The sequence below is a fragment of the Moschus berezovskii genome, chromosome 27, assembly GCF_049115385.1.
Source record: "Moschus berezovskii isolate FMDL1 chromosome 27, NW_MosBer_1.0, whole genome shotgun sequence".
Classification (NCBI taxonomy): Eukaryota; Metazoa; Chordata; class Mammalia; order Artiodactyla; family Moschidae; genus Moschus; species Moschus berezovskii.
In genome coordinates, this window is record NC_142486.1 from 28,059,458 (window position 1) to 28,075,174 (window position 15,717).

General features: G+C 48.6%; 1 protein-coding gene across 4 annotated transcripts in view; it reads left to right on the forward strand.

The window, feature by feature from the left end:
• Positions 1-15,717, forward strand: part of MYH11 (myosin heavy chain 11) — a 126,396-nt gene that overhangs the window by 35,118 nt on the left and 75,561 nt on the right. For all 4 annotated transcript variants that reach the window (XM_055409549.2, XM_055409550.2, XM_055409547.2 and 1 more), the window contains exon 4: positions 15,266-15,293. In XM_055409549.2, coding sequence (XP_055265524.1) covers positions 15,266-15,293 — 28 coding nt within the window. The remainder of the gene's footprint in view (positions 1-15,265; positions 15,294-15,717) is intronic.

Consider the following 15,717-nt stretch of genomic DNA (forward strand, 5'->3'; position numbering starts at 1 on the left):
TGTCCAACTCTTTGCAACCTCAGGCTCCTCTGTCCATGGTAAATTCTCCAGGCAAGAATACTGGAGGGGGTTGCCATTTCCTTCTCCAGGAGATCTTCCCAACCCAGGGTTCGAATCCAGGTACCCTGTATCACAGACTCATTCTTTACCATCTGAGCCAAAAGGGAAGCCCAAGGGATAGTTTAACTGGGTTTACATTTTTAAGCAAGAAATAATTTTCTTTCCAACATTTTAAGGCATTGCTTCATTAACTTTGAGATTCAGTTTCATTTTGGGGAATATAAAAGTCATTCCCATTCTTGATCCTTTGTATGTGACCTTTTTTTTTTTCCTCCTTCCTCCTTCTCTGGAAGTGCTTTTTTAATCTCCTTGTTCATGATTGCATTTGGTGTGGGCCTGTTTTTACTCACTGTGCTGGAGGCTTGAGTGGGTCTTCATAGTCTATAAATTCCTGTCCTTACATTCTGGGAAATTTCTTTGAATTATGTCCTTAATGATTTCTTTCTCTTTGTAGTTTCTGTTCTGTGGTTTTCCAGATGTTTTCTTATTTCTATACTGGAATTCTCAGATTTTTTAAAATATAATTTTCATCTCTTTCTCTTGTCTTTTTTATTTTCTAGGCAGTTACCTCAACTTTATCTTAGAAACCCTCCATTGAGTTTTCAATTACTACTATCATTCCAAAAAAAAAGTTTCCAAGAACTTTGTTTGTTTCCCGAATGTTTCTTTCTTATCACATTCTTTCTCCATGCACATTCTTTTCTTAGAAGGTACTTTTCCACATGTAGGCCCCTGTTACCTCCAAGAGGCATATTTTCTTACTTATTTGTTTTAATTTATGTTTGTTTTGTTAGTGACTTTCTTCCAGTGCCTGCTGATTCATTGACTGTCCGTTCGTCTGGGATGCTCTCAGGCATGGGCACCAAAAAATTGATGGCAGCTTTGTGTTTGCAGGAGGAGCTTGCTGGTGAGGCTGGGCTGCTCTATCGGGTGACTCCTAATGTATATTTCAGTCTTTTTTCTTGGGTTAGTGAAATTCTTCAGAGAAGTCTTGTACAGTCTTCTGCTTGAAGGGTAAAGATCTGTCTACTTACTTCTTGGAAGGAAAGTTATGTCCAACCTAGATAGCATATTAAAAAGCAGAGACATTACTTTGCCAACAAAGGTCCGTCTAGTCAAGGCTATGGTTTTTCCTGTGGTCATGTATGGATGTGAGAGTTGGACTGTGAAGAAAGCTGATCGCCGAAGAATTGATGCTTTTGAACTGTGGTGCTGGAGAAGACTCTTGAGAGTCCCTTGGACTGCAAGGAGATCCAACCGGTCCATTCTAAAGGAGATCAGTCCTGGGTGTTCATTGGAAGGACTGATGCTAAAGCTGAAACTCCAATACTTTGGCCACCTCATGCGACGAGTTGACTCACTGGCAAAGAGTCTGATGCTAGGAGGGATTGAGGGTGGGAGGAGACGGGAAAGACAGAGAATGAGATGGCTGGATGGCATCACTGACTCAATGGACATGAGTTTGAGTGAACTCCGGGAGTTGGTGATGGACAGGAAGGCCTGGTGTGCTGTGATTCATGGGGTCGCAAAGAGTCGGACACGACTGAGCGACTGAACTGAACTGAACTATCATTTCTGGGGCTTCCCTGGTGGCTCAGCGGTAAAAACCTGCCCGCCAATGCAGGAGACGCAGGAGACATGGGTTCAATCCCTGGGTCAGGAAGATCCCCTGGAAGAGGAAATGGCAAATCACTCCAGTATTCCTGCCTGGAAAATCCCATGGACAGAGGAGTCTGGCAGGCTACAGTCCATAGCATCACAAAGGGTCAGACATGACTTAGCGATTAAACAACAACCATCATTTTAAGGATCTAGTTGAGAAGAGGCTGAGGGTTTCAAACTGTGGGATGAAACTTGCATGTTTTCTTCTTGCTGTTCCTGGTGTCCCCAAGACAGACACCTTCTATTTCAGAGAATTGATCTGCCCCCTTTGGTGGGCTGTGGGGAGGGCAGTCACTTGGCTACAGGGAGCATAGATGGTATCTGGAGTGTCTTGCAGCTTCTCAGATGGACATTCAACCAGTCCTCATGTTTCATTGTCCTCCACTCTCTTCCCGAGGCCCCAGGTTGCCCGCTACTGAGGTCTGGGCTGGAGGCAGGGGACTCTGCTTCTCCGCTTCCCCACCACCAGCTTAGACGTCTCTCCTGGGAGTGTCATCACGCATCCTGTTTGCTGGTTTCCAAGGTTGTGTTGTTCTCTCCTCTCCTACTTATTTGGACAGTCTCATGTGTTTTTCTAAAACCTCTTTGTGTATGTGTGTTCAGTTGTATTCGACTCTTGGAGGCCCTGTAAACCATAACCTGCCAGGCTCCTCTGTCCATGGGATTCTCCAGGCAAGAATACCAAAGTGGGTTACCATGCCCTCCTCCAGGGGATCTTAGAGACCCAGAGATCAAACTCATGTCTCTTATATCTCCTGCATTGGCAGGTGGATTCTTTACCACTAGTGCCATGTGGGAAGCCTGAGAAAAACCCCTTTCAGTTCAGTTCAGTCGCTCAGCCATGTCTGACTCTTTGTGACCTCATGGACTGCAGCACGCCAGGCTTCCCTGTCCTTCACCAACTCCTGGAGCTTGCTCGACCTCATGTCCACTGAGTCGGTGATGCCAACCAACCATCTCATCCTCTGTTGTCTCCTTCTCCCACCTTCAATCTTTCCCAGCATCAGGGTCTTTTCCAATGAGTCAGTTCTTCGCATCAGGTGTCCAAAGGATTGGAGTTTCAGCTTCAGCATCAGTCCTTCCAATGAATATTCAGGACTGATTTCCTATAGGATGGACTGGATTGATCTCCTTGCAGTCCAAGGGACTCTCAAGAGTCTTCTCCAAGACCACAGTTCAAAAGCATCAATTCTTCAGCACTCAGCTTTCTTTATATCCCAACTCTCTCATCCATACATGACTACTGGAAAAATCATAGCTTTGACTAGACAGACCTTTGTCGGCAAAGCAATGTCTCTGCTTTTTAATATGCTGTCTAGGTTAGTCATAACTTTTCTTCCAAGGAGCAAGCATCTTTTAATTTCATGGCTGCAATCACCATCTGCAGTGATTTTGAAGCCCCAAAAATAAAGCTTCCCTCATAGCTCAGTTGTAAAGAATCCTCCTGCAATACAGGAGACCCTGGATCAGTTCCTGGGTCAGGAAGATCCCCTGGAGAAGGGATGGTCTACCCACTCCAGTATTCTTCAGCTTCCCTTGCAGCTCAGCTGGTAAAGAATCTGCCTGCAATGTGGGAGACCTGGGTTTGATCCCTGAGTTGGGAACTTCTCCTGGAGAAGAGAAAGGCTACCTACTCCAGTATTCTGGCCTGGAGAATTTCATGGACCGTATAGTCCATGGGGTCGTGAAGAGTCGGACATGACTCAGTGACTTTCACTCACTTTCAAAACCCCTTTACTGTCATTTTCATGAGGTTTGGGGAAAGAGGATTGTTAACTGCCTGTGTTTGACCCGCTACCTTTTGATGGAAATTCTCTCACACTCTTTTCCAAAGATGTGATAATGGTGATAGTGGATTTTTAAAAAATATTTACTTTATATATCTGGCTGTGCTGGATCTCAGTTGTGGCACTCGAGATCTTTAGTTGCAGCATGCAAACTTAATTGAGGCATGTGGGATCTAGTTCCCTGACCTGGGATTGAACCTGGCCCCCCTGCATTGGGAGCTCAGAGTCTCAGCCATTGGACCACCAGGGAAGCCCCAGTAGTGGATTTTTATTGCATGCTTCCTGTGTGCACAGGGCTTTCCAGGAATATTCTCCATTCATCCTCACTGCAGACTGACAAGGCAGATGGGATCAGATCCATGCGCGGGTGCTCAGTCACTAAGTCGAGTCTGACTCTTTGCAACCCTGTGGACTGTAGCCCAGCAGGCTCCACTGTCCATGGGATTATCCAGGCAAGAATACTGGAGTGGGTTGCCATTTCCTCCTGCAGGGGATCTTCCCGACCCAGAGATTGCAGCTGTGTCTCCTGCCTTGGTTCAGTTCAGTTAAGTTCAGTCAGTTAGTCGTGTCCAACTCTTTGTGACCCCATGAATCACATCACGCCAGGCCTCCCTGTCCATCACCAACTCCCGGAGTTCACTCAAACTCATGTCCATCGAGTCGGTGATGACATCCAGCCATCTCATTCTCTGTCGTCCCCTTTTCCTCCCGCCCCCAATCCTTACCAGCAGATTCTTTACCACTGAGCCACCTAGGATCAGATTAGAACCTTTAAAATGAAGCCTTGAAACTATTATGGTGCCTGTGTATGTAATCCAGAATAAAAACAACCCTAAACTATAAAATAAAGAAAGCCAACAATGTTTTAAATTTTCCCAGGACATTAACCATGATAGTTCTCAAGAAGTAGCAGATATTGACTCCTTTAAAAATGTATTTGTTTTTCCCTCCCTCCCTCCTTCACTCATGAACCTACGTTTACATGACTGGTTGCTGCTGTTCAGTTGCCTCACTCAGGTCCGCCTCTTTGAGACCCATGGACTACAACACGCCAGGCTTCTCTGTCCTTTGCCATCTCCCAGTTCAGTTCAGTTGGTCAGTCGTGTCCGACTCTGCGACCCCATGAATCACAGCACACCAGGCCTCCCTGTCCATCACCAACTCCCGGAGTTCACTCAAACTCATGTCCATGGAGTCGGTGATGCCATCCAACCATCTCTTCCTCTGTTGTCCCCTTCTCCTCCTGCCTTCAGTCTTTCCCAGCATCAGGGTCTTTTCCAATGAGTCAGATCTTTGCATCAGGTGGCCAAAGTATAGGAGCTTCAGCATCAGTCCTTCTAATGAATATTCAGGATTGATTTCCTTTAGGACCTGGTTTGACCTCCTTGCAATCCAAGGGATTCTCAAGAGTCTTCTCCAACATCACAGCACAAAAGCTATCAATTCTTCGGCGTTCAGCCTTCTTTATGGCCCAACTCTCACATCCATACATGACTACCGTGGGAAAACATGATTGGTTAGACAATCCAGTACTGGAAGCAGGTGCTATTATTAGCCCCATTTTATTGCTGGAGAGACTGAGGCTCAGGGAGGTGAAGAACTTGACGCAGGAGTGTCAGAGAAGATTTGAACTTGTTTTATCAGACTCTGAAGCCCCAGGCTTGCTGGACCAAGGTGATGCTGAGCTGTTTCACAGCCCCTCCTGCCCCACTAAAGGCTGTTTGCTCCTGTAGGGCTGTCTCCTGCCATCTCAGGGGGTTAGCGTTGAGGGCTCAGCACTTGAGAAGCTGGCATGAGTGACTTCAGCAAATTATAGCATGATGAGTGTGGGGAAAGCGTCAGTAAAGCTTTCCTGACAAAAGCCAGTTTGGATCTCCAGTCTCTTCTCTGTGGGCCCCTGGGATGGGGGAGGGTGTGAAAGGCAGGTGAGATTTCACTCTGAGGATGAGAGGAGCCATCGGGACCTGTCACTGGAAGTGTTGTGTCCACACCTAATTAGTACTAACCAGCCACTCTAAGGGGATTTAAAAAAAAAAATAGCCAGACCTTTATCAGCTCAGGCTCTTGGCTGAACCTTCTTTAAGCTGCGGAGAAGTCTGTCGGGTGGGGAAGTGAGCAGAATGATCCAAACTCGGTTCTCTGCTTTGCAAGTTCCCACACTCAGTCTGAACCTTCTGTCCGGGTCAGCAGGCCTTGGGGGGCTGGCCCGTGCTCAACCGGAGGTTCTGTATCTCAGCAGAGACAGGAAGGGCATCTGTGCACACTGAGCTCGCTGCCCCATAGATCCTGCGTCCCTCAGCCCTCGCCGGTCCCCTGCAGGACAGACTCTCCGTGTGACAGACTGAAGACACTGAGGCTCAGAACACCGAGGCGCTTGGCTCTAGAGCTGAGTGTCAAATCTGGCAGTATCTCCTTTAGCCACGCTGGAAGCACTTTTTATTTTAAAAGAGATTTTTTAAAGCCAATAGCTTGTTTTTTTTTAATTTTTTGACCATGCCCTGTGATATGTGGGATCTTAGTTTCCCAGCCAGGAATCGAACCTTGACCCTGCATTGGAAGGGTGGAATCTTAACCACTGGACCTCTAGGGAAGTCCCTCACTGGAAACGTTTTATCTTCCCTCTGAGGCAGTATGGTATGTTAGATAGTGTAATGCTGTCAGCCCCCTTTAACAGAGGAGGAAACTGAGGCTGCTCGTGATAACTCAGAGGGCCAACCAGACAGGGCCAGACAGATGGAGCCGCCAGCTAAGAGACTGGCTTTAGGCCTTATAATTAGAAAGGGTTGAACTTGGCCTGATAGCCTGTCCTCCTGAGTCAGACCCGCTGCCATCTATAACCACTTCACAAGCTCACTGCTATGGAGGATGGAGATGATGGAGCAGTGATGATAATAAAGCTGACAATAATTTCTTGTTATTGAGCTTTGGAATGGGTCTTCGGCCCTTTTTCAGCTCTTTTTCGGTCCAGTCTCCCTGCATCTTTTTCACACCCTTGGAAAGTGCAAGTTTTTATCCCTGACTTCTTGGTAAGGAAGATGATGCTCTGAGTTGCCCAAGAAGTGGAGCCCAGAAGTAATTTCCTAGACATTTTGCTGCAGAGACTGTGTTTCTGCAACACACCCCCCCAAGGAGGGGGCCGGTTGCCTCTCTGCCTCTTGGAGACTTTGCCTCTGCTCTCAGCTCAGCGTCTGGCTGGCAGGCCGAGGGGTGCTGGCGGCTCCATCTGTCTGGCCCCGTCTGGCCGGCCCTCTGAGTTATCACAAGAAGATCACGTTCTTTGGCAGGAAATGAAGAGGAAGGATCATCGGATTCTGATACATGTTTTATGGAAGGCCCATGGGGTCTCACACAGATGGCAGAGAGCTAAAGAGAATTATTATTATTAATAACCGGTAAATATTGAGTTGGAAAGCAGTTATGCTGAGGGGAGTGGCCTTGGGAAGCTCTGACTGACACTTGGGGGCGGCTTGTTCCTATTGGATTCGGGCCTTCCCACTGTGTCCTCCCAGCCTCAGAGAGAATCTGGCTCCCCCTTCCCTTTTTTGTCCAAAAGTGTTGATTGAGGCCCCACTGTGGGGGAACTGTTGTGGGGGGCACAGTCTACTGAGGGGTACAGATATTAATCAAATCAAACCACAAATACATGTGCTGTGGAGGGAGGGTGGGATGGGATCTCCTTAAACTGGGAGGACAGGGAGGCCTCCTTGAGAAGTAACATGTGATATTAAAGGAGTTGATGAGATGCACGAGGCTGTGGGGCTGGAGTGGAGAGAAGGATGCAGAGACTGGAGGCTGGAGCCGAGGTCCAGGACACCACCCGGAGAATACTGGTCTTCATGAACCCACGCCCCCTTCGCTGGCCAGATCTGCCTCATGTGGGTCTAGAAGAGTTCTGTTAGGGTCCAGCACAAGCTCTCAGAGTACCTCAGCTCACCCAGAATTTTCCTCCCTATGCTGCTGGGGCAGGAGGGTGGAGAAAGGAAGGCCTGGACCTATAGAGCAGAGGTTTAGGGCATCGTTTTTTTCTCTCTGGGGTGCTATTTATTTTTTAAACTTTTTATTTTGTATTAGGGTATAGCCCATTAAGAAACAATGTTGTGATAGCATGAGGTGAACAAATAAGGTTCCCAGCCATACATATACATGTATCCATTCTCCCCCAAACCCCTGGCTCCCATCCAGGCTGACACATAACACCGGTAGAGTTCCACGTGCTATACAGTAGGTCCTTGTTGGTTACCCATTTTAAATATAGCAGTGTTCTTGCCTGGAGAATCCCAGGGACAGGGGAGCCTGGTGGACTGCCGTCTATGGGGTCGCACAGAGTCAGACACGACTGAAGCGACTTAGCAGCAGCAGCAGCAGCGTGTACACAGGGCATCGCTTTTGAGCTGGGCTGGAATCTTGGCTCTGCAGATGCGCCCACTTCCCTGTGCCTTGGTTTCCTCACTTGTCCCAACAAGGATGGCACTTGCCCCGGTGCTTGTGTGGACTGATTCCGACGGTGCCTGGGGAGCGTGGTGCCCAGCGGGGCAGCGGCAGGGCGTGGGCCGTCAGCTCCAGGCGGGGGCGGGGGTTGTCTGGAACTTTCTGCATCTACCTTGGAGGGTGGCAAGGCATTCGTGGGGGAGTCACCTTTCTGCGCTCGGTGGAGGCCAGGCCTCAACCCCAGGGGCCTGGAGGTCAGGGGGAGCGGTGACCCCAAGGGAGCCAGGGCTTGGCCACGCCCCTCTCGCCTGATCCCACGCACCCTGGCACGGGAAGGCGGGAGGGAAGCAGCCAGGCCAGGCCTCGCTCAGACCCAGCTGGGTTTTCTCCTTTTATGGTCAGCCCGCTGGGCTCTGGCTTCCCCAGCCAGAAGCCAAGAGCTGGTGTTGGGATCAGGCCGAAATAGCTGGTCTGTGGGGAGCTGGGCGTCTCCTGGGAGTCGCAGGCCTGCTGCGGGGGAGGCGGCGGGGAGCCCTCTCGGTCCCTGGAGAACTCCCCCGCACACCTGCTCATCCAAGGCCAGACCCCGAGGCCCAGGGGACGGAGGGGACACCGCGGAGCCCGCAGCTGCAGCGTGAGGCCAGGGGGTCTCCAGGCTTGGGGCGCGGGGCGGGGCTTAGCCCGCGCGGGATGCTGGGATGCGGGCCCGCCAGGTGGGCTCCCGGCTGGGGCGGGGGGCGGGGCTTAGCCCGCGCGCGGGATGCTGGGACGCGGGCGCCGGCCGTCTCCCCTCCGCTGGTTTGCCCCTTCCCGGCCCTGAGATGCGTGGTCCAGGCCCTCCTGATGGGACGCTCCGCCTCCTTGGTGGCTTCTCCCCTGGGGATTCCTACACATCCTTCTCCATGCAGCTCAGTAGCCACCATAGCTGCTGGGATATCCTGCCTCTCAGGGACTGGGATGTCCCTGCTGGTCCAGTGGCTAAGACCAGGAGCTCCCAATGCAGGGGGCCCAGGTTCAATCTCCGGTCAGGGAAACTGGCTCCCTCAGGGAAACTAGATCTCACATTCCATAAGTAAGAGCCTGCATGCCGCAACTAAGACCTGGTGCAGCCAAATAAATATTAAAAAAAAATTTTTTTTAATAAAGTAAAACAAAGTGCTACCTTCAGTAGCACTTTGAGCACATATGAATTGTGGCATTTGCCCACATCTTGCAGTCAGCTCTTTGCCTGTTTGACCCTCACACCAGATCATAAGCCTTTCAAAAGCAAAGACTAGGTCGGTTAAGTAAACTCTGTGTTTCTAGTGCCTGGCACAGAGTAGGAGCTCTGGACTTGTTTGGTGAGTGATTAAGAAGCACTCACCGTGGCTTCAATCGGAATCTCCTTTCTGAGAGAGATTGAGAGAGAGAGAAGAAAAGATTGTTTGAGATTGATTCAAATCATTAAGCATTTCCTGAGTACCTACTGTGTGTCACACATTGTCCCTGCCACCTGGGATCAGGCAAAGCCTGATCTGAGCCTGAACCCCTCAGGAGCTCAGGGGTTAATAGGAGAAGCTTTAAAAGCTGTTTTGTTGAGTAAGCAAAGAAATAATTTCAGGTGGCAAAATTATAAAGTTACTTTCCCCTTAAGGAGAAGATAAAACAGGAAGATGGGATCAAGAGAAACTGAGGGGAATGGCTATGGGTGTGCAGTAGTCAGAAGTGGCTCCATCTGAGGATATGATATTTGGACTGGTATGTGAAAAGTGAAGGGCTTCCCCAGTGGCTCAGTAGTAGAGAATCTGCCTGCCAATGCAGGAGATCCAGGTTTGACTTCTGGGTTGGGAAGAGCCCCTGGAGAAGGAATTGGCAACATTCAGAAAACTAAGATCATGGCATCTGGTCCCATCACTTCATGGGAAATAGATGGGGAAACAGTGGAAACAGTGTCAGACTTTATTTTGGGGGGCTCCAAAATCACTGCGGATGCTGATTGCAGCCATGAAATTAAAAGACACTTACTCCTTGGAAGGAAAGTTATGACCAACCTAGATAACATATTAAAAAGCAGAGACATTACTTTGCCAACAAAGGTCTGTCTAGTCAAGGCTATGGTTTTTCCCGTGGTCATTTATGGATGTGAGAGTTGGACTGTGAAGAAAGCTGATCACTGAAGAATTGATGCTTTTGAACTGTGGTGCTGTAGAAGACTCTTGAGAGTCCCTTGGACTGCAAGGAGATCCAACCAGTCCGTTCTAAAAGAGATCAGTCCGTTCTAAAAGAGATCAGTCCTGGGTGTTCATTGGAAGGACTGATGCTGAAGCTGAAACTCCAATACTTTGGTCACCTCGTGTGAAGAGTTGACTCACTGGAAAAGACTGATGCTGGGAGGGATTGGGGGCAGGAGGAGAAGGGGACGACAGAGAATGAGATGGCTGGATGGCATCACCGACTCGATGGACATGAGTTTGAGTGAACTCCGGGAGTTGGTGATGGACAGGGAGGCCTGGTGTGCTGTGATTTATGGGGTTGCAAAGAGTCGGACACGACTGAGCGACTGAACTGAACTGAACTGAACAAAGACTGTACAACATGGTCAATGCATATAAAGCTAGTCACTCAGTCGTTTCTGATTCTTTGTGACCCTATGGACTGTAGCCCACAGGCTCCTCTGTCCATATGATTTCCCAGGCAAGAATACTGAATTTGAGTGGCCATTCCCTTCTCTAGCAGATCTTTCCAATTCAAGGGTCAAACCTGGGTCTCCTGCATTGCAGGCAGATTCTTTACCACCTGAACCACCAGAGAAGTCCAAGAAGGAAACACTGTTAAATGAAAAGAACTAAAAAACCATGCCATAGTATGGTGTCAAGTGTGTAAATCACTCTAACCTCCTATAAAAAATAATGACAAGAAGATATCTCCAAATGCTAACCGTCGCGGTTAGGGCGATTTTGTATTTGCCAAGCTTTCTTCAGCAGTTGTGTACTAAATTTGTAATCTAAGTAAAAAGAGTTCGTGGTTTATTTAAGGAAAAAAAAACAGTTTCATAACTGTTGAAAAATAGATTCCGTGTGATAACTGATCAATCAGATCTCTTGATTCAGAGATGGGATAAAAGTAATATTGTGTTTTTAAAAAAGTTTTATTCTGGTGCAATTTATATACCATAAATCAATCCATTTTAAGAACACATCTCACTGGTTATTGGTGAATTTACAAGGTTGCACAGCCATCACCACAGTCTAAGTGTATCTTTCTATCATCCGCAAAGGAAATCTTGTGCCCTCTAGTATCATTCCCTTCCCCACCCCTGGTTCAATACTATCACTAGTCTACTTTCTTTGCAGGTAGATTTGCCTCTTCTGCACATTTAGAATAAATGGAGTGAATGATAGAATATGTGGTCCTTTGTGACTGGCTTCTTTCCCATAGCCTAATATCTTCAAGATTCATCCATGTTTTGGCCTGTGTCAATACTCCATTCCTTTTCATGGCTGAGTAATATTCCATTGTACAAATAGACCACACTTTGTTTATCCATTTACCAACTGATGGACATTTGTATCGTTTGTACTCTTTGGCTATTATAAATAATATAAAGTAGCATAATTTTTACTAAGATGAGAAAGAAAAATTCTGCCTGTCATATCATAGGAAAATGGTCCATTACTATTCTGAATAATCCCTTTCTTCTAAAAGGTATTGAAGCAAAACAATGATCATGATGAGGTTAAGTGCTGCAAGGCAGGAAATCTTTGGACTAATGGAGCTAGGGTCACCACTAGACTGGGTGGTACCTTTGTAGAATTAGACAAAGGTACCCCCTGTTTTGGCTCAGATGGTAAAGGATCCACCTGCAATGCAGGAGATCCAGGCTTGATCCCGCGGTCCACAAGATCCCCTGGAGAAGGGAATGACAACCCACTCCAGTATTCTTGCCTGGAGAATTCCATGGACAGAGGAGCCTGGTGGGCTACAGTCCATGGGGTCGCAAAGAGTTGGACACGACTGAGTGACTAACATTTTTACTTTTACCCCTTTCTCAAGGCACTTTTCTTCCATCTGCTGAAAGATGGTTGTAATAAATATACAGATCTATAGTGACCAGTGTAAATGGTTCCCCCTTAGAGTTATGCAGTGTCTGACTTGTACCACTGCCCATGGAAGCTCTGGAGGAGACATACAGTACAAAGGCCCCCAGCTTGGCTCTAGGAAGGTATGGGGTCAGATAAAATATTATAGAGGAGGTGACTCTCAGGGTGACATTTCAAGAATCAATTAGAATATATACCCCAAAGAATTGAACACAGGTGCTCAAACAAAAACTTGTACTTGAATATTCATAGCAGCACTGTTCACAATAGCCAAAAGCTAGAAACAACCCAAATGCCCATCATCAGATTAGTGGAACTACAAAATGAGATCTGCCCACAATGGAGGACTGCTGCTGCTACTAAGTCACTTCAGTCGTGTCTGACTCTGTGTGACCCCATAGATGGAAGCCCACCAGGCTCCCCCGTCCCTGGGATTCTCCAGGCAAGAACACTGGAGTGGGTTGCCATTTCCTTCTCCAATGTGTGAAAGTGAAGTCGCTCAGTCGTGTCCGACCCTTTGCGACCCCACAGACTGCAGCCTACCAGGCTCCTCCATCCATGGGATTTTCTAGGCAAGAGTACTGGAGTGGCTTGCCATTGCCTTCTCCGCAATGGAGGACTATTCAACCATAAAAAGGAATGAAGTTCAGATCCATGTTACAACAGGGATGAGCCTCAGAAACATCATGCTAAGTGAAAGAAGCCAGACACAAAAGACCACTTGTGTTTGTGTTAAATGTCCAGAATAGGTAAATCCATAGAAATGGAGAGTAGAGGGGTTAATGGGAGCAGGGGATGTAGAGTGACTCTTTAATGGGTGTGAGGTTTCACTGGGGGTTGATGAGAAGGTTTGGGAACTAGACAGAGGTGTGAGTTGCACGACTTTGTGAAGGTACTACCTACCGCTGTGTTGTTCGCTTCTACATGGTTTAATTTATGTTTATGTGGTTTTCACCTCATTGGAGTTAAAAAAAAAAGAGAGAGAATGGATAAGGCAGGTACAAAAGCAATACGGATGGTGCTCTGGGAAGAAGAAACAGCATGTGCAAAGCTTGGGTTGGGGTTCTCCTTTGCACATTCTTAGAACTCTGCTCTCTCGTGTCAGACATGAGTGCTGGCTCAGGGAAGGAACCAGGGAAGTGGGTCTCCTGGGCTCTGCATAGGTCAGCAAGCAATACACACACTGAGCCCTCCTGCCCCTAACTAACCATGACACAGTTAGCTTCCCACGCTTGGAGCGGTGTGTTTTCCGATGGGAATGTCTCAGGCCGGAGGTCCCCTGGCAGTGCCCAGCATGGAGCTGCCCCGGCAGCTGCCAAGCCTTCCCCTTGGAACCACTTCCTCTCCTGGGGACTTGGGAGGAAAAGCCTCCAGACAGGCATGGACCCTGTCAATCTCTTGTCTTCTGGGCTTAGGTTTCCCAAGGCTGCTGGAAAGGCCACCTCTGTCCCGAAAGCAGATGGGTGGAGACAGTCCATCGTCTATCCACCTCAAAATCACTCTTTTCTGGTCTTTTGCTTTGACTGATGTTGCCGCAGTGACCAATTTAAGCATTTGTCCTTGGGCACACATGTGCGGGTTTCTGATACGGCTGTTTCTTGAAACTTGTGGATCAGCCCACGGTTAGAGGCAGAGGCAGGAGGCAGAGCATGTTGACCTGATGGGAATCAGTGCAACTGGACCAGAAATGGGACTTTGTGGTGATGGAAAGTTCTCATGCCAAAGGCTGAGCTCCCTCTTTCCTGTGGCCTTTCTTCCTGCAAGGACCTCCCGTTGGCCCTCGGCTCCGAGGTCAAACTTGCCTGAGTGGAGCCTCGCCGGGCCCCCTAAAGCTAGCCCCTACAGGCAACTGTGGCCCATGAGGGCTCTTTCATTGCAGCACTTGGCCTCTCTAGCCGCAGTGTGCAGGCTGAGTTTCCCTGTGACATGGGGGATCCTAGTTCCCCAACCAGGGATCAAACCCAAGTCACCTGCATTGGGAGGCAGGTTCTTAACCACTGGACCACCAGGGAAGTAACTGGTGTCAATTTCTTTCATGTATGTTGAACTCTCCCATCAATAAGCTCAAGTCTTCAGGTTTGGGGTTGGCTTTTTTCAGTGCTCGCCAGACTGTACCTTCTCTGTGTCAGCAGGGGCTTAGGGATTGAGGACGTGACCTCAGTTTCCTGGAAACTGAGGGGAGTGGGGTCCAGATCTGGATGTTTCTGCTTATGAGGAAATCATAATTCTGTGTGGGCAGAGACACAAGGAGCAAAAGTGCCAGCCTGGGACAGGGCACTCGGGCAGCACAGGGGCTGTGGAAGTGGAGGTGTGTCTTGGAAAGGAATTTCTGGAGGAGTGTTGCGGAGCTCACAGATGAGATGGGACGAGTGGGGAGCCAGCCTCAGAAAATGTCAGAAGCTAGGGACTGCTTGGGCTCTGTGGGGCAGGAAGTAAGTTCCCCTCAGGGCTCTGCCCACCTGCTGTGCTTCTCCCATCTTGATCCAGATTGGAGTTTTAGCTCAGAGAATCTGATTGACGCAGCCTGGGAAACGTTGTTGCCTCTTGGCTGGGAGAGCTTGTGGGTGAGTCCCACCAAGACAGCACATGATAATGGGAGTGGAGTGGTGCAGGGGATGTGTCTCCTTTTTTGTTGTTGTTGTTCTGTCGGCCTGTGGGATCATAGTTCCCTGATCAGGGATCAAAACTGCACCCCTTGCATTGAAAGCTCAGAGTCTTAACCACTGGACCACCAGGGAAGTCCCCTGGACATGTCTCCGTAAGGAACATAGGATGCTCTTGCCAGAAGGAGAGGGAAAGCATACTGGATATTCAAGCCAAAAATGTCCACTGCCAGATAAGGAAACTGAGGCTTGGAGAGGTTAAGAACATTCGCCCGAGGCCACAGAGCTGGGAAGTGGCCAAGAGGAAACCCAGTCTGTCTGGATCCAAAGTCGGTGTTCTGTCTGTGACTTCATCTGTACAAAGTGGGTCTCCTGGGAATCCCCCTCCACTCTGAGCGGGTGGGGCTGGGATGCTCACTGCCTCCTGAATGGGTCAGATTCCCAACATCTTTCTGGGGCTGCCTCCAGGGCTTTGTTGCCGTCTTGTCCCCTATGCTCTGGGCAATGAGCTCAGCTGGCCCCTCGTCACCCCCAGAGGGGCCAGGGTGTAGGAGCTTAAATTGGAGCCCTGGGTGGCAGCATATCCAGACCCTCAACTCAAAGCTGATTCTAACTCGTGGCTCTTTTTTCTTTTTTTTTTTCTCAGATCGGGAGGACCAGTCCATTCTCTGCACGTAAGTGGAGATGCTTTTTCTTCTGCTTTTCTGAGTTAAGATCCAACCTATTAAAGAAAAAGGTCCATGAGAACAGGGTTCTTTGATTTGTTTGATATTCCATGCACCACCCTATCCCCAGCACAGCGCAGATGTGAAACATTTGTTGTACAAATGCTCTGATGCTGAGGCCAGCACCCCTAAACTGCAGGTGATACCTGGTGCCATCTTGTTCTGCGCTGCCCCCCTCTTTAAAACTAGCTTTTATTGAGCATTCACTGTGCGCCAGACCCTGAACTAAATAATTTACAGACAGAATTGCATGTAATTCTATAATAGCTCCGTGAAAGTAGAAGGCATCTCCATTAGTGAGGAAGTCTTGGCTTGTGTTAAACTGTTACCCTAAAATTTCACAAGTAGCCACATTGTGCTGTATTTGGTGGTT